This window comes from Camelina sativa, chromosome 10, assembly GCF_030686135.1.
Source record: "Camelina sativa cultivar CO46 ecotype springtype chromosome 10, ASM3068613v1".
Taxonomy (NCBI): domain Eukaryota; kingdom Viridiplantae; phylum Streptophyta; class Magnoliopsida; order Brassicales; family Brassicaceae; genus Camelina; species Camelina sativa.
The window spans coordinates 9,662,434-9,681,512 of NC_141889.1; the positions used below are offsets into that span (position 1 = coordinate 9,662,434).

At 34.9% G+C, this 19,079-nt stretch overlaps 4 protein-coding genes across 4 annotated transcripts; all 4 read left to right on the forward strand.

Annotated features, from left to right (window-relative positions):
* The first annotated feature begins 1,038 nt into the window (after positions 1-1,038).
* Positions 1,039-2,610, forward strand: LOC147935942 (class V chitinase-like). Its single transcript, XM_087470748.1, has 3 exons — positions 1,039-1,797; positions 1,915-2,316; positions 2,398-2,610. Exons 1-3 carry the CDS (start codon positions 1,125-1,127, stop codon positions 2,418-2,420), a joined length of 1,098 nt encoding a protein of 365 aa, XP_087326874.1. The 5' UTR covers positions 1,039-1,124; the 3' UTR covers positions 2,421-2,610.
* Positions 2,611-6,063: 3,453 nt separating this feature from the next.
* On the forward strand, positions 6,064-7,692 carry LOC147935943 (class V chitinase-like). The gene is made up of 3 exons (XM_087470740.1): positions 6,064-6,822; positions 6,940-7,341; positions 7,423-7,692. The coding sequence occupies exons 1-3, from the start codon at positions 6,150-6,152 to the stop codon at positions 7,443-7,445; spliced, it is 1,098 nt and encodes a 365-aa protein (XP_087326866.1). The 5' UTR covers positions 6,064-6,149; the 3' UTR covers positions 7,446-7,692.
* A 3,401-nt stretch (positions 7,693-11,093) lies between these two features.
* Positions 11,094-12,664, forward strand: LOC147935944 (class V chitinase-like). Its single transcript, XM_087470529.1, has 3 exons — positions 11,094-11,852; positions 11,970-12,371; positions 12,453-12,664. The coding sequence occupies exons 1-3, from the start codon at positions 11,180-11,182 to the stop codon at positions 12,473-12,475; spliced, it is 1,098 nt and encodes a 365-aa protein (XP_087326655.1). The 5' UTR covers positions 11,094-11,179; the 3' UTR covers positions 12,476-12,664.
* Positions 12,665-16,121: 3,457 nt separating this feature from the next.
* LOC147935945 (class V chitinase-like) lies at positions 16,122-17,692 on the forward strand. Its single transcript, XM_087470528.1, has 3 exons — positions 16,122-16,880; positions 16,998-17,399; positions 17,481-17,692. Exons 1-3 carry the CDS (start codon positions 16,208-16,210, stop codon positions 17,501-17,503), a joined length of 1,098 nt encoding a protein of 365 aa, XP_087326654.1. The 5' UTR covers positions 16,122-16,207; the 3' UTR covers positions 17,504-17,692.
* The last annotated feature ends 1,387 nt before the right edge of the window (positions 17,693-19,079 follow it).

A 19,079-nucleotide genomic window follows, 5' to 3' on the forward strand; every position in this document is an offset into this window, starting at 1 on the left:
TGGTCAGTAGAATTAGTAACTTATATAACATACAACGTTTATTTTTTTCTATCAATTAATTAGTCATTAAATATACGTTATTTAACGTAATCGTAAGATTAGTAATATTTGTAATGATGGCTATTAATACATTGTATGGAAAAGAAAGAAAAAAAAAGACTTGTTGGATCTAAAATACTGGTACATATATTATTGAAAAATCAAAGAAAAGAAAAAGACTTCTAAGTTTCCACTCATTAACGATCGGAAAGAAGAGAACAGTTTTTGCAGCTGTGCAATGATAATAATTAAGATATATAGACTATAATCAAGTCTTCTATTATTGTTATTTTTATGTACAGATGTATGATGTCATGCCGCCACCCACATATATTAGAGCCTATTATAAACTTAATTCACAATAAGCATATTCGCACACTTTTTATTGTATTTGACACATTATTAAATGATAAGATACTACTAGTATAATTTTTGGAGAATTATACTACCTAAATAGAGCTAATGTAATCACGCTAAATCTCAAAATAAATTTAACACATTCGATATAGTCATAATACAAATATGAGCATTCTTAGGAATCATGTCTTTGGCTAACATATATGCAGGCTTGTTACAAGCAAATTGGCATTCTCTGAACTTTCCTTGCCATGAAGGAACCACTGTTATCCAATTAAAACACTCCAAAGTTAATCTTGTCACAAGTAATAAGATCCATTACTTCTTTGTTGTCTTATTCAAAGGAAACCCTTGTATAACCTTTTTAATGTTTATGCAGGAGAGCTATACATATCCTCTATTAATAAAACTAGATGTATAAATATGAGACATATAACTAAGTAACAAAGCATAAGATGGTAAAGTTAATTAGGATCTTTGGAATGAGCTTAGTAATTAATGGTGACACGGTCACAACAATTAAGAAAGACTTTTTGTTATCGAAATCAATTAAATTCAAGGTCTGAATTATTATTTTGAATAATTCAAAATATGTCTTCCCAAAAACACTATAAAAAGAGAAGGGGCGCACCAAGTTAGTTTGTATCACCACCACCACAAAAGCACAACAAACAAAGAAACACAGCTAGAGAAAGCATTTTGTCAAAAGACCTAATTTGAGACCAAAAATGGCTGATAATGAGGAGGAGATGGGAGCCCCCTCCGTGGTAAAAGCTTCGTACTGGTACCCTGATGGAGAGGACAAGGATCCCGCAACCTCGGCCCAAACGATTCCCTCAAATCTCTTCACTCACCTTTACTGCGCCTTCGCCGATCTCGACGCGGACACCCACAAAGCTTTTATCTCCGAAGTGCACGCACAGAGATTTGCCACCTTCACTGAAACTGTCAAGATACGAAACGATCAGGTGAAGACCCTCTTGTCGATCGGCGGAAGACTTGGAAACAATTCTGCGTTTGCGTCCATGGCAAGTAAACAGCAGTCACGGAAAAAGTTCATTGATTCTTGGATTTCGATCGCTAGATTAAACGGATTCAATGGTCTCGATTTAGCCTGGGAGTACCCGAACAATGAGAATGAGATGACCGACTTTGGGGCCCTAGTTGGAGAATTGCGATATGCGGTTGACGCCGAGCACAGACGCACCAGCAAACCGACTTTGCTGTTGACGGCTGCCGTTTACTACTCCTCGGTTTACAAGACTTTTACCTACCCGGTTAAAGTGATGAAAGATAACTTGGATTGGGTTAATATTATAGCCTATGAACTTTACACACCGCTGTCGTACCCCCACTTTACCGCTCCACCCGCCGGTCTGCACGCTTTTTCTTTGGACGAAGGTATAAGCATAATTGTATATATTTCCCTACGATTCAGATAATAAAAGAGGAGATGTTTAGGTGACTAGTCTTTTTGGCTTAATTGGAATAGAATTTGATAATTTGGCTGATATATAGATCGAAGCGGCGACTCTGGTTTTAGAAAGTGGGTTGAGGACGGACTTCCCAAGAATAAAGCAGTCTTTGGATTTCCATACGTTGGCTATGCCTGGACTCTCCAAAACGATATGGATAACGGCTATCATGCGGCCGCCTCCGGAGTAGCCATACATGAGGACGTATCTGAGGAGGGTTCTATAAACTATGATAAGATACAGAAGTTCATAACTGATGAGAAAGCAGCACATAAGTATGACCCCGCGGTTGTCGGGCATCATTGTTTCGCCAACAAGATTTGGATTGCGTACGACGATACTCAGAGTGTGACGGCCAAAGTGACATACGCTAAGCAGAACTGTCTGCTTGGTTACTTTGCCTGGAACGTTGGAGCTGACGTTAACACTCTTCTATCCACCGCAGGTTCGTCTCTTTTTTTCGTAAAATATTCTCTTAAACTAAACAGCACTGAGTCTCTTATATATGTACTTTGAAAATTTACAGCATGGAAAGCATGGTCTGGTTAATTGACAACCATATCGGATCGGAGGAGTTCCCACATCGATAAGTGAATGAAGATATAAATAAATAAAAGACGACTGAAGAATAAAACATGTTTGCTTTATGTTATTGTAAGATAAAATAAAATAAAACTCGTCTGTATGCTTGTATCTTGTTTTCTGTATCTAAAAATAAAAAAAATGCTTGCTTGTTTATATAATCACTGTCAACCCATATAAAAATTTAAAAAATAGGTTTGATTTCTAAAAAAAATGCATTACAAAACACCGACAGACTTACTTCATACCATTCATGTACGTTTCAATTAGAGATCTATCTAACGAAATAAACCAAAAACGAGACATGCATGTTTCCAATTTGTATTATAACTCGAAAATGCATGCATGCATGTTTCCAAGTTGTATTATAAAGAATCTCATAATCGATGAATCAAACTTGTTAGTCTAAAATATCCCACATAAAAAAAATACAAAAGGATATAAGTAATATATAAAGGGTTATGGCCTTTACACTTATTGTCAATTGGTTTTGAATTGGAAACCCACAAAAGAACATAAATTTAATAAAATTTACAGCAAACACTAGATTAATTATATGAAAATAGGGTCACAAGAAAAAGAACAATTAAGTGATTAATTAACCTTTATTTAATCCAACATAAGCCAATTAATAAATCATCATCCAAAGATGTCAGGAAGCATTAAACCAGCCTAACAGAAACGAGACATCAATCACACGAGTGACTAGAACATCTTCCTCTCCATGGCCTTGATTCCACTGTCACACTTTCGCTTTACCTCTACCAAAATAAAATGGGATGCATGAGTATTACCATAAATATTCAGTGATGTGATCCTCCTTTATCTACTGGGCTATAAAAACAAGCAAAAAGACAAACACAAACAATGCGAAAAAACAAGCAAACCAGACAGCAGCTCTGAACATAAGTGTCGACGCACAACCCTTGTCGTCATGGTCAACGCTGAACCCTTGAGTCGATCGATGCTCCCTCACATTTCCACCAAAACCCTTGTTGCGCCAATCGATGCAAACGCTCGAGACATCATCAACCATGATCTCTCTCGACTTGGCTCCAACCGTTGCCATAACGTTCGCGATGCCTAGACCGCCCTCAACATGCCACAACAACCACCACAATCACTCACAAACTGGCACACAAGAAATAAACCACACAAAACACACATCTAATCACTTAGATTAGCCATGATCTTACACTCAATTCGTAAACAAGAAGATTCTGAACAAAAATGACAAGAATCACTCCACAACAAGCTCCCCACCACGTCCTTATCAACAGATCTCCACTCCAAAAACATATCTACCTCAAAACAGCTTAGAACTCCTCACGAACGCTCACATGAACTTTTCAAAGAGAAAACTCTTCTTCTCAAGTGTTTAGAACGACAAAACTGCTAACCGTAGTCTAGCATGTCAAGCTTCCTCTTTATAAGCGTGCCCTAGGTTTTCTTCATCAAACCGCATCGAACCAGAGACATTGGAAACAACGCAAGTGCAAATGGTGTCGATCGATGCCCTGACATTAACCTTGATCGATGCTCGAACCGGAAATATGGTTCGTGGGTGTTACAAAACTATACGCTAAATGTAAAATAGAGAACTCAGAATTAAAAAAAAAACTCTAAATGTTAATTTAACATATTGTAATTGTATAAAAAAGGTAAAAAATAAAATGACAGAAAAATAGTATTTTTAAAAAGCAATATCTCAAAAAGGCATTTCTAACAAATTCTAAAAAATAAAATAAATCGATGAAATATAACTTAGTTTTATGAATAAACAAAAATTATAAATGTAATTAATAAATATAAAAATATCTAGATTCCAATTTCATCGTAATGCATGTGAACTAAATTGTTCCACAAGTAGACTTGATAAAAATATAGACTATAACTAAGTCTTTCAATTTTAATTTCTTGATTAATAACAGACTTTATTATTTTTCAACTGTACTAATAATAATAAACTTATTTATTGCTGATGACAAGATAATAATAATTAAGATATATAGACTATAATCAAGTCTTTTTAATTATTATTTTCATGTACAAGATATATGTCATGCGGTCACCCACATATAGAGCATAATATAAACTTAAATTACAATTAGCATAATCACACACGTTTTACTGTATTTGATACAGTCAATGTTAAATACTACTAGTATAATTTTATAGTTTTCTAATATAATACAATCATATATATTACCGAGAAAAAGAAGATGAATCACTCAGTTGTCAATTTACACAATTAAGATTACAGAAACACTATACAGTGTCTTTTATCTTTTGTTTTTGTTTGAGAGATATATATCAGTTGTCAATTCGCACATTTGTAAGCATTCACAATAATAATAATGACACTAAATCTCAAAATTAATTATAATTTAAAAATTATCTCAAAATTAATTATAATTTCATACAAAATGTAGTGATACTTAAGTAATTAAAGATTTTTCTAAAACAGATTGAATTTATCAAAATTCATCATAATTATTTTTGACATCTTCTATATATAGTGTTGACCCTTTAAGCTTTTAGATTTTAGATATTATATAAAATATAACATCTGGTCAGTAGAATTAGTAACTTATATAACATACAACATTTATTTTTTTCTATCAATTAATTAGTCATTAAATATACGTTATTTAATGTAATCGTAAGATTAGTAATATTTGTAATGATGGCTATTAATACATTGTATGGAAAAGAAAGAAAAAAAAAAAGACTTGTTGGATCTAAAATACTGGTACATATATTATTGAAAAATCAAAGAAAAGAAAAAGACTTCTAAGTTTCCACTCATTAACGATCGGAAAGAAGAGAACAGTTTTTGCAGCTGTGCAATGATAATAATTAAGATATATAGACTATAATCAAGTCTTCTATTATTGTTATTTTTATGTACAGATGTATGATGTCATGCCGCCACCCACATATATTAGAGCCTATTATAAACTTAATTCACAATAAGCATATTCGCACACTTTTTATTGTATTTGACACATTATTAAATGATAAGATACTACTAGTATAATTTTTGGAGAATTATACTACCTAAATAGAGCTAATGTAATCACGCTAAATCTCAAAACAAATTTAACACATTCGATATAGTCATAATACAAATATGAGCATTCTTAGGAATCATGTCTTTGGCTAACATATATGCAGGCTTGTTACAAGCAAATTGGCATTCTCTGAACTTTCCTTGCCATGAAGGAACCACTCTTATCCAATTAAAACACTCCAAAGTTAATCTTGTCACAAGTAATAAGATCCATTACTTCTTTGTTGTCTTATTCAAAGGAAACCCTTGTATAACCTTTTTAATGTTTATGCAGGAGAGCTATACATATCCTCTATTAATAAAACTAGATGTATAAATATGAGACATATAACTAAGTAACAAAGCATAAGATGGTAAAGTTAATTAGGATCTTTGGAATGAGCTTAGTAATTAATGGTGACACGGTCACAACAATTAAGAAAGACTTTTTGTTATCGAAATCAATTAAATTCAAGGTCTGAATTATTATTTTGAATAATTCAAAATATGTCTTCCCAAAAACACTATAAAAAGAGAAGGGGCGCACCAAGTTAGTTTGTATCACCACCACCACAAAAGCACAACAAACAAAGAAACACAGCTAGAGAAAGCATTTTGTCAAAAGACCTAATTTGAGACCAAAAATGGCTGATAATGAGGAGGAGATGGGAGCCCCCTCCGTGGTAAAAGCTTCGTACTGGTACCCTGATGGAGAGGACAAGGATCCCGCAACCTCGGCCCAAACGATTCCCTCAAATCTCTTCACTCACCTTTACTGCGCCTTCGCCGATCTCGACGCGGACACCCACAAAGCTTTTATCTCCGAAGTGCACGCACAGAGATTTGCCACCTTCACTGAAACTGTCAAGATACGAAACGATCAGGTGAAGACCCTCTTGTCGATCGGCGGAAGACTTGGAAACAATTCTGCGTTTGCGTCCATGGCAAGTAAACAGCAGTCACGGAAAAAGTTCATTGATTCTTGGATTTCGATCGCTAGATTAAACGGATTCAATGGTCTCGATTTAGCCTGGGAGTACCCGAACAATGAGAATGAGATGACCGACTTTGGGGCCCTAGTTGGAGAATTGCGATATGCGGTTGACGCCGAGCACAGACGCACCAGCAAACCGACTTTGCTGTTGACGGCTGCCGTTTACTACTCCTCGGTTTACAAGACTTTTACCTACCCGGTTAAAGTGATGAAAGATAACTTGGATTGGGTTAATATTATAGCCTATGAACTTTACACACCGCTGTCGTACCCCCACTTTACCGCTCCACCCGCCGGTCTGCACGCTTTTTCTTTGGACGAAGGTATAAGCATAATTGTATATATTTCCCTACGATTCAGATAATAAAAGAGGAGATGTTTAGGTGACTAGTCTTTTTGGCTTAATTGGAATAGAATTTGATAATTTGGCTGATATATAGATCGAAGCGGCGACTCTGGTTTTAGAAAGTGGGTTGAGGACGGACTTCCCAAGAATAAAGCAGTCTTTGGATTTCCATACGTTGGCTATGCCTGGACTCTCCAAAACGATATGGATAACGGCTATCATGCGGCCGCCTCCGGAGTAGCCATACATGAGGACGTATCTGAGGAGGGTTCTATAAACTATGATAAGATACAGAAGTTCATAACTGATGAGAAAGCAGCACATAAGTATGACCCCGCGGTTGTCGGGCATCATTGTTTCGCCAACAAGATTTGGATTGCGTACGACGATACTCAGAGTGTGACGGCCAAAGTGACATACGCTAAGCAGAACTGTCTGCTTGGTTACTTTGCCTGGAACGTTGGAGCTGACGTTAACACTCTTCTATCCACCGCAGGTTCGTCTCTTTTTTTCGTAAAATATTCTCTTAAACTAAACAGCACTGAGTCTCTTATATATGTACTTTGAAAATTTACAGCATGGAAAGCATGGTCTGGTTAATTGACAACCATATCGGATCGGAGGAGTTCCCACATCGATAAGTGAATGAAGATATAAATAAATAAAAGACGACTGAAGAATAAAACATGTTTGCTTTATGTTATTGTAAGATAAAATAAAATAAAACTCGTCTGTATGCTTCTATCTTGTTTTCTGTATCTAAAAATAAAAAAAATGCTTGCTTGTTTATATAATCACTGTCAACCCATATAAAAATTTAAAAAATAGGTTTGATTTCTAAAAAAAATGCATTACAAAACACCGACAGACTTACTTCATACCATTCATGTACGTTTCAATTAGAGATCTATCTAACGAAATAAACCAAAAACGATACATGCATGTTTCCAATTTGTATTATAACTCGAAAATGCATGCATGCATGTTTCCAAGTTGTATTATAAAGAATCTCATAATCGATGAATCAAACTTGTTAGTCTAAAATATCCCACATAGAAAAAATACAAAAGGATATAAGTAATATATAAAGGGTTATGGCCTTTACACTTATTGTCAATTGGTTTTGAATTGGAAACCCACAAAAGAACATAAATTTAATAAAATTTACAGCAAACACTAGATTAATTATATGAAAATAGGGTCACAAGAAAAAGAACAATTAAGTGATTAATTAACCTTTATTTAATCCAACATAAGCCAATTAATAAATCATCATCCAAAGATGTCAGGAAGCATTAAACCAGCCTAACAGAAACGAGACATCAATCACACGAGTGACTAGAACATCTTCCTCTCCATGGCCTTGATTCCACTGTCACACTTTCGCTTTACCTCTACCAAAATAAAATGGGATGCATGAGTATTACCATAAATATTCAGTGATGTGATCCTCCTTTATCTACTGGGCTATAAAAACAAGCAAAAAGACAAACACAAACAATGCGAAAAAACAAGCAAACCAGACAGCAGCTCTGAACATAAGTGTCGACGCACAACCCTTGTCGTCATGGTCAACGCTGAACCCTTGAGTCGATCGATGCTCCCTCACATTTCCACCAAAACCCTTGTTGCGCCAATCGATGCAAACGCTCGAGACATCATCAACCATGATCTCTCTCGACTTGGCTCCAACCGTTGCCATAACGTTCGCGATGCCTAGACCGCCCTCAACATGCCACAACAACCACCACAATCACTCACAAACTGGCACACAAGAAATAAACCACACAAAACACACATCTAATCACTTAGATTAGCCATGATCTTACACTCAATTCGTAAACAAGAAGATTCTGAACAAAAATGACAAGAATCACTCCACAACAAGCTCCCCACCACGTCCTTATCAACAGATCTCCACTCCAAAAACATATCTACCTCAAAACAGCTTAGAACTCCTCACGAACGCTCACATGAACTTTTCAAAGAGAAAACTCTTCTTCTCAAGTGTTTAGAACGACAAAACTGCTAACCATAGTCTAGCGTGTCAAGCTTCCTCTTTATAAGCGTGCCCTAGGTTTTCTTCATCAAACCGCATCGAACCAGAGACATTGGAAACAACGCAAGTGCAAATGGTGTCGATCGATGCCCTGACATTAACCTTGATCGATGCTCGAACCGGAAATCTGGTTCGTGGGTGTTACAAAACTATACGCTAAATGTAAAATAGAGAACTCAGAATTAAAAAAAAAAAAAAACTCTAAATGTTAATTTAACATATTGTAATTGTATAAAAAAGGTAAAAAATAAAATGGCAGAAAAATAGTATTTTTAAAAAGCAATATCTCAAAAAGGCATTTCTAACAAATTCTAAAAAATAAAATAAATCGATGAAATATAACTTAGTTTTATGAATAAACAAAAATTATAAATGTAATTAATAAATATAAAAATATCTAGATTCCAATTTCATCGTAATGCATGTGAACTAAATTGTTCCACAAGTAGACTTGATACAAATATAGACTATAACTAAGTCTTTCAATTTTAATTTCTTGATTAATAACAGACTTTATTATTTTTCAACTGTACTAATAATAATAAACTTATTTATTGCTGATGACAAGATAATAATAATTAAGATATATAGACTATAATCAAGTCTTTTTAATTATTATTTTCATGTACAAGATATATGTCATGCGGTCACCCACATATAGAGCATAATATAAACTTAAATTACAATTAGCATAATCACACACGTTTTACTGTATTTGATACAGTCAATGTTAAATACTACTAGTATAATTTTATAGTTTTCTAATATAATACAATCATATATATTACCGAGAAAAAGAAGATGAATCACTCAGTTGTCAATTTACACAATTAAGATTACAGAAACACTATACAGTGTCTTTTATCTTTTGTTTTTGTTTGAGAGATATATATCAGTTGTCAATTCGCCCATTTGTAAGCATTCACAATAATAATAATGACACTAAATCTCAAAATTAATTATAATTTAAAAATTATCTCAAAATTAATTATAATTTCATACAAAATGTAGTGATACTTAAGTAATTAAAGTTTTTTCTAAAAAAGATTGAATTTATCAAAATTCATCATAATTATTTTTGACATCTTCTATATATAGTGTTGACCCTTTAAGCTTTTAGATTTTAGATATTATATAAAATATAACATCTGGTCAGTAGAATTAGTAACTTATATAACATACAACATTTATTTTTTTCTATCAATTAATTAGTCATTAAATATACGTTATTTAATGTAATCGTAAGATTAGTAATATTTGTAATGATGGCTATTAATACATTGTATGGAAAAGAAAGAAAAAAAAAAAGACTTGTTGGATCTAAAATACTGGTACATATATTATTGAAAAATCAAAGAAAAGAAAAAGACTTCTAAGTTTCCACTCATTAACGATCGGAAAGAAGAGAACAGTTTTTGCAGCTGTGCAATGATAATAATTAAGATATATAGACTATAATCAAGTCTTCTATTATTGTTATTTTTATGTACAGATGTATGATGTCATGCCGCCACCCACATATATTAGAGCCTATTATAAACTTAATTCACAATAAGCATATTCGCACACTTTTTATTGTATTTGACACATTATTAAATGATAAGATACTACTAGTATAATTTTTGGAGAATTATACTACCTAAATAGAGCTAATGTAATCACGCTAAATCTCAAAACAAATTTAACACATTCGATATAGTCATAATACAAATATGAGCATTCTTAGGAATCATGTCTTTGGCTAACATATATGCAGGCTTGTTACAAGCAAATTGGCATTCTCTGAACTTTCCTTGCCATGAAGGAACCACTCTTATCCAATTAAAACACTCCAAAGTTAATCTTGTCACAAGTAATAAGATCCATTACTTCTTTGTTGTCTTATTCAAAGGAAACCCTTGTATAACCTTTTTAATGTTTATGCAGGAGAGCTATACATATCCTCTATTAATAAAACTAGATGTATAAATATGAGACATATAACTAAGTAACAAAGCATAAGATGGTAAAGTTAATTAGGATCTTTGGAATGAGCTTAGTAATTAATGGTGACACGGTCACAACAATTAAGAAAGACTTTTTGTTATCGAAATCAATTAAATTCAAGGTCTGAATTATTATTTTGAATAATTCAAAATATGTCTTCCCAAAAACACTATAAAAAGAGAAGGGGCGCACCAAGTTAGTTTGTATCACCACCACCACAAAAGCACAACAAACAAAGAAACACAGCTAGAGAAAGCATTTTGTCAAAAGACCTAATTTGAGACCAAAAATGGCTGATAATGAGGAGGAGATGGGAGCCCCCTCCGTGGTAAAAGCTTCGTACTGGTACCCTGATGGAGAGGACAAGGATCCCGCAACCTCGGCCCAAACGATTCCCTCAAATCTCTTCACTCACCTTTACTGCGCCTTCGCCGATCTCGACGCGGACACCCACAAAGCTTTTATCTCCGAAGTGCACGCACAGAGATTTGCCACCTTCACTGAAACTGTCAAGATACGAAACGATCAGGTGAAGACCCTCTTGTCGATCGGCGGAAGACTTGGAAACAATTCTGCGTTTGCGTCCATGGCAAGTAAACAGCAGTCACGGAAAAAGTTCATTGATTCTTGGATTTCGATCGCTAGATTAAACGGATTCAATGGTCTCGATTTAGCCTGGGAGTACCCGAACAATGAGAATGAGATGACCGACTTTGGGGCCCTAGTTGGAGAATTGCGATATGCGGTTGACGCCGAGCACAGACGCACCAGCAAACCGACTTTGCTGTTGACGGCTGCCGTTTACTACTCCTCGGTTTACAAGACTTTTACCTACCCGGTTAAAGTGATGAAAGATAACTTGGATTGGGTTAATATTATAGCCTATGAACTTTACACACCGCTGTCGTACCCCCACTTTACCGCTCCACCCGCCGGTCTGCACGCTTTTTCTTTGGACGAAGGTATAAGCATAATTGTATATATTTCCCTACGATTCAGATAATAAAAGAGGAGATGTTTAGGTGACTAGTCTTTTTGGCTTAATTGGAATAGAATTTGATAATTTGGCTGATATATAGATCGAAGCGGCGACTCTGGTTTTAGAAAGTGGGTTGAGGACGGACTTCCCAAGAATAAAGCAGTCTTTGGATTTCCATACGTTGGCTATGCCTGGACTCTCCAAAACGATATGGATAACGGCTATCATGCGGCCGCCTCCGGAGTAGCCATACATGAGGACGTATCTGAGGAGGGTTCTATAAACTATGATAAGATACAGAAGTTCATAACTGATGAGAAAGCAGCACATAAGTATGACCCCGCGGTTGTCGGGCATCATTGTTTCGCCAACAAGATTTGGATTGCGTACGACGATACTCAGAGTGTGACGGCCAAAGTGACATACGCTAAGCAGAACTGTCTGCTTGGTTACTTTGCCTGGAACGTTGGAGCTGACGTTAACACTCTTCTATCCACCGCAGGTTCGTCTCTTTTTTTCGTAAAATATTCTCTTAAACTAAACAGCACTGAGTCTCTTATATATGTACTTTGAAAATTTACAGCATGGAAAGCATGGTCTGGTTAATTGACAACCATATCGGATCGGAGGAGTTCCGACATCGATAAGTGAATGAAGATATAAATAAATAAAAGACGACTGAAGAATAAAACATGTTTGCTTTATGTTATTGTAAGATAAAATAAAATAAAACTCGTCTGTATGCTTGTATCTTGTTTTCTGTATCTAAAAATAAAAAAAATGCTTGCTTGTTTATATAATCACTGTCAACCCATATAAAAATTTAAAAAATAGGTTTGATTTCTAAAAAAAATGCATTACAAAACACCGACAGACTTACTTCATACCATTCATGTACGTTTCAATTAGAGATCTATCTAACGAAATAAACCAAAAACGATACATGCATGTTTCCAATTTGTATTATAACTCGAAAATGCATGCATGCATGTTTCCAAGTTGTATTATAAAGAATCTCATAATCGATGAATCAAACTTGTTAGTCTAAAATATCCCACATAGAAAAAATACGAAAGGATATAAGTAATATATAAAGGGTTATGGCCTTTACATTTATTGTCAATTGGTTTTGAATTGGAAACCCACAATAGAACATAAATTTAATAAAATTTACAGCAAACACTAGATTAATTATATGAAAATAGAGTCACAAGAAAAAGAACAATTAAGTGATTAATTAACCTTTATTTAATCCAACATAAGCCAATTAATAAATTATCATCCAAAGATGTCAGGAAGCATTAAACCAGCCTAACAGAAACGAGACATCAATCACACGAGTGACTAGAACATCTTCCTCTCCATGGCCTTGATTCCACTGTCACACTTTCGCTTTACCTCTACCAAAATAAAATGGGATGCATGAGTATTACCATAAATATTCAGTGATGTGATCCTCCTTTATCTACTGGGCTATAAAAACAAGCAAAAAGACAAACACAAACAATGCGAAAAAACAAGCAAACCAGACAGCAGCTCTGAACATAAGTGTCGACGCACAACCCTTGTCGTCATGGTCAACGCTGAACCCTTGAGTCGATCGATGCTCCCTCACATTTCCACCAAAACCCTTGTTGCGCCAATCGATGCAAACGCTCGAGACATCATCAACCATGATCTCTCTCGACTTGGCTCCAACCGTTGCCATAACGTTCGCGATGCCTAGACCGCCCTCAACATGCCACAACAACCACCACAATCACTCACAAACTGGCACACAAGAAATAAACCACACAAAACACACATCTAATCACTTAGATTAGCCATGATCTTACACTCAATTCGTAAACAAGAAGATTCTGAACAAAAATGACAAGAATCACTCCACAACAAGCTCCCCACCACGTCCTTATCAACAGATCTCCACTCCAAAAACATATCTACCTCAAAACAGCTTAGAACTCCTCACGAACGCTCACATGAACTTTTCAAAGAGAAAACTCTTCTTCTCAAGTGTTTAGAACGACAAAACTGCTAACCGTAGTCTAGCATGTCAAGCTTCCTCTTTATAAGCGTGCCCTAGGTTTTCTTCATCAAACCGCATCGAACCAGAGACATTGGAAACAACGCAAGTGCAAATGGTGTCGATCGATGCCCTGACATTAACCTTGATCGATGCTCGAACCGGAAATCTGGTTCGTGGGTGTTACAAAACTATACGCTAAATGTAAAATAGAGAACTCAGAATTAAAAAAAAAAAAAACTCTAAATGTTAATTTAACATATTGTAATTGTATAAAAAAGGTAAAAAATAAAATGGCAGAAAAATAGTATTTTTAAAAAGCAATATCTCAAAAAGGCATTTCTAACAAATTCTAAAAAATAAAATAAATCGATGAAATATAACTTAGTTTTATGAATAAACAAAAATTATAAATGTAATTAATAAATATAAAAATATCTAGATTCCAATTTCATCGTAATGCATGTGAACTAAATTGTTCCACAAGTAGACTTGATAAAAATATAGACTATAACTAAGTCTTTCAATTTTAATTTCTTGATTAATAACAACTTTATTATTTTTCAACTGTACTAATAATAATAAACTTATTTATTGCTGATGACAAGATAATAATAATTAAGATATATAGACTATAATCAAGTCTTTTTAATTATTATTTTCATGTACAAGATATATGTCATGCGGTCACCCACATATAGAGCATAATATAAACTTAAATTACAATTAGCATAATCACACACGTTTTACTGTATTTGATACAGTCAATGTTAAATACTACTAGTATAATTTTATAGTTTTCTAATATAATACAATCATATATATTACCGAGAAAAAGAAGATGAATCACTCAGTTGTCAATTTACACAATTAAGATTACAGAAACACTATACAGTGTCTTTTATCTTTTGTTTTTGTTTGAGAGATATATATCAGTTGTCAATTCGCACATTTGTAAGCATTCACAATAATAATAATGACACTAAATCTCAAAATTAATTATAATTTAAAAATTATCTCAAAATTAATTATAATTTCATACAAAATGTAGTGATACTTAAGTAATTAAAGATTTTTCTAAAAAAGATTGAATTTATCAAAATTCATCATAATTATTTTTGACATCTTCTATATATAGTGTTGACCCTTTAAGCTTTTAGATTTTAGATATTATATAAAATATAACATCTGGTCAGTAGAATTAGTAACTTATATAACATACAACATTTATTTTTTTCTATCAATTAATTAGTCATTAAATATACGTTATTTAATGTAATCGTAAGATTAGTAATATTTGTAATGATGGCTATTAATACATTGTATGGAAAAGAAAGAAAAAAAAAAAGACTTGTTGGATCTAAAATACTGGTACATATATTATTGAAAAATCAAAGAAAAGAAAAAGACTTCTAAGTTTCCACTCATTAACGATCGGAAAGAAGAGAACAGTTTTTGCAGCTGTGCAATGATAATAATTAAGATATATAGACTATAATCAAGTCTTCTATTATTGTTATTTTTATGTACAGATGTATGATGTCATGCCGCCACCCACATATATTAGAGCCTATTATAAACTTAATTCACAATAAGCATATTCGCACACTTTTTATTGTATTTGACACATTATTAAATGATAAGATACTACTAGTATAATTTTTGGAGAATTATACTACCTAAATAGAGCTAATGTAATCACGCTAAATCTCAAAACAAATTTAACACATTCGATATAGTCATAATACAAATATGAGCATTCTTAGGAATCATGTCTTTGGCTAACATATATGCAGGCTTGTTACAAGCAAATTGGCATTCTCTGAACTTTCCTTGCCATGAAGGAACCACTCTTATCCAATTAAAACACTCCAAAGTTAATCTTGTCACAAGTAATAAGATCCATTACTTCTTTGTTGTCTTATTCAAAGGAAACCCTTGTATAACCTTTTTAATGTTTATGCAGGAGAGCTATACATATCCTCTATTAATAAAACTAGATGTATAAATATGAGACATATAACTAAGTAACAAAGCATAAGATGGTAAAGTTAATTAGGATCTTTGGAATGAGCTTAGTAATTAATGGTGACACGGTCACAACAATTAAGAAAGACTTTTTGTTATCGAAATCAATTAAATTCAAGGTCTGAATTATTATTTTGAATAATTCAAAATATGTCTTCCCAAAAACACTATAAAAAGAGAAGGGGCGCACCAAGTTAGTTTGTATCACCACCACCACAAAAGCACAACAAACAAAGAAACACAGCTAGAGAAAGCATTTTGTCAAAAGACCTAATTTGAGACCAAAAATGGCTGATAATGAGGAGGAGATGGGAGCCCCCTCCGTGGTAAAAGCTTCGTACTGGTACCCTGATGGAGAGGACAAGGATCCCGCAACCTCGGCCCAAACGATTCCCTCAAATCTCTTCACTCACCTTTACTGCGCCTTCGCCGATCTCGACGCGGACACCCACAAAGCTTTTATCTCCGAAGTGCACGCACAGAGATTTGCCACCTTCACTGAAACTGTCAAGATACGAAACGATCAGGTGAAGACCCTCTTGTCGATCGGCGGAAGACTTGGAAACAATTCTGCGTTTGCGTCCATGGCAAGTAAACAGCAGTCACGGAAAAAGTTCATTGATTCTTGGATTTCGATCGCTAGATTAAACGGATTCAATGGTCTCGATTTAGCCTGGGAGTACCCGAACAATGAGAATGAGATGACCGACTTTGGGGCCCTAGTTGGAGAATTGCGATATGCGGTTGACGCCGAGCACAGACGCACCAGCAAACCGACTTTGCTGTTGACGGCTGCCGTTTACTACTCCTCGGTTTACAAGACTTTTACCTACCCGGTTAAAGTGATGAAAGATAACTTGGATTGGGTTAATATTATAGCCTATGAACTTTACACACCGCTGTCGTACCCCCACTTTACCGCTCCACCCGCCGGTCTGCACGCTTTTTCTTTGGACGAAGGTATAAGCATAATTGTATATATTTCCCTACGATTCAGATAATAAAAGAGGAGATGTTTAGGTGACTAGTCTTTTTGGCTTAATTGGAATAGAATTTGATAATTTGGCTGATATATAGATCGAAGCGGCGACTCTGGTTTTAGAAAGTGGGTTGAGGACGGACTTCCCAAGAATAAAGCAGTCTTTGGATTTCCATACGTTGGCTATGCCTGGACTCTCCAAAACGATATGGATAACGGCTATCATGCGGCCGCCTCCGGAGTAGCCATACATGAGGACGTATCTGAGGAGGGTTCTATAAACTATGATAAGATACAGAAGTTCATAACTGATGAGAAAGCAGCACATAAGTATGACCCCGCGGTTGTCGGGCATCATTGTTTCGCCAACAAGATTTGGATTGCGTACGACGATACTCAGAGTGTGACGGCCAAAGTGACATACGCTAAGCAGAACTGTCTGCTTGGTTACTTTGCCTGGAACGTTGGAGCTGACGTTAACACTCTTCTATCCACCGCAGGTTCGTCTCTTTTTTTCGTAAAATATTCTCTTAAACTAAACAGCACTGAGTCTCTTATATATGTACTTTGAAAATTTACAGCATGGAAAGCATGGTCTGGTTAATTGACAACCATATCGGATCGGAGGAGTTCCGACATCGATAAGTGAATGAAGATATAAATAAATAAAAGACGACTGAAGAATAAAACATGTTTGCTTTATGTTATTGTAAGATAAAATAAAATAAAACTCGTCTGTATGCTTGTATCTTGTTTTCTGTATCTAAAAATAAAAAAAATGCTTGCTTGTTTATATAATCACTGTCAACCCATATAAAAATTTAAAAAATAGGTTTGATTTCTAAAAAAAATGCATTACAAAACACCGACAGACTTACTTCATACCATTCATGTACGTTTCAATTAGAGATCTATCTAACGAAATAAACCAAAAACGATACATGCATGTTTCCAATTTGTATTATAACTCGAAAATGCATGCATGCATGTTTCCAAGTTGTATTATAAAGAATCTCATAATCGATGAATCAAACTTGTTAGTCTAAAATATCCCACATAGAAAAAATACGAAAGGATATAAGTAATATATAAAGGGTTATGGCCTTTACACTTATTGTCAATTGGTTTTGAATTGGAAACCCACAATAGAACATAAATTTAATAAAATTTACAGCAAACACTAGATTAATTATATGAAAATAGAGTCACAAGAAAAAGAACAATTAAGTGATTAATTAACCTTTATTTAATCCAACATAAGCCAATTAATAAATTATCATCCAAAGATGTCAGGAAGCATTAAACCAGCCTAACAGAAACGAGACATCAATCACACGAGTGACTAGAACATCTTCCTCTCCATGGCCTTGATTCCACTGTCACACTTTCGCTTTACCTCTACCAAAATAAAATGGGATGCATGAGTATTACCATAAATATTCAGTGATGTGATCCTCCTTTATCTACTGGGCTATAAAAACAAGCAAAAAGACAAACACAAACAATGCGAAAAAACAAGCAAACCAGACAGCAGCTCTGAACATAAGTGTCGACGCACAACCCTTGTCGTCATGGTCAACGCTGAACCCTTGAGTCGATCGATGCTCCCTCACATTTCCACCAAAACCCTTGTTGCGCCAATCGATGCAAACGCTCGAGACATCATCAACCATGATCTCTCTCGACTTGGCTCCAACCGTTGCCATAACGTTCGCGATGCCTAGACCGCCCTCAACATGCCACAACAACCACCACAATCACTCACAAACTGGCACACAAGAAATAAACCACACAAAACACACATCTAATCACTTAGATTAGCCATGATCTTACACTCAATTCGTAAACAAGAAGATTCTGAACAAAAATGACAAGAATCACTCCACAACAAGCTCCCCACCACGTCCTTATCAACAGATCTCCACTCCAAAAACATATCTACCTCAAAACAGCTTAGAACTCCTCACGAACGCTCACATGAACTTTTCAAAGAGAAAACTCTTCTTCTCAAGTGTTTAGAACGACAAAACTGCTAACCGTAGTCTAGCATGTCAAGCTTCCTCTTTATAAGCGTGCCCTAGGTTTTCTTCATCAAACCGCATCGAACCAGAGACATTGGAAACAACGCAAGTGCAAATGGTGTCGATCGATGCCCTGACATTAACCTTGATCGATGCTCG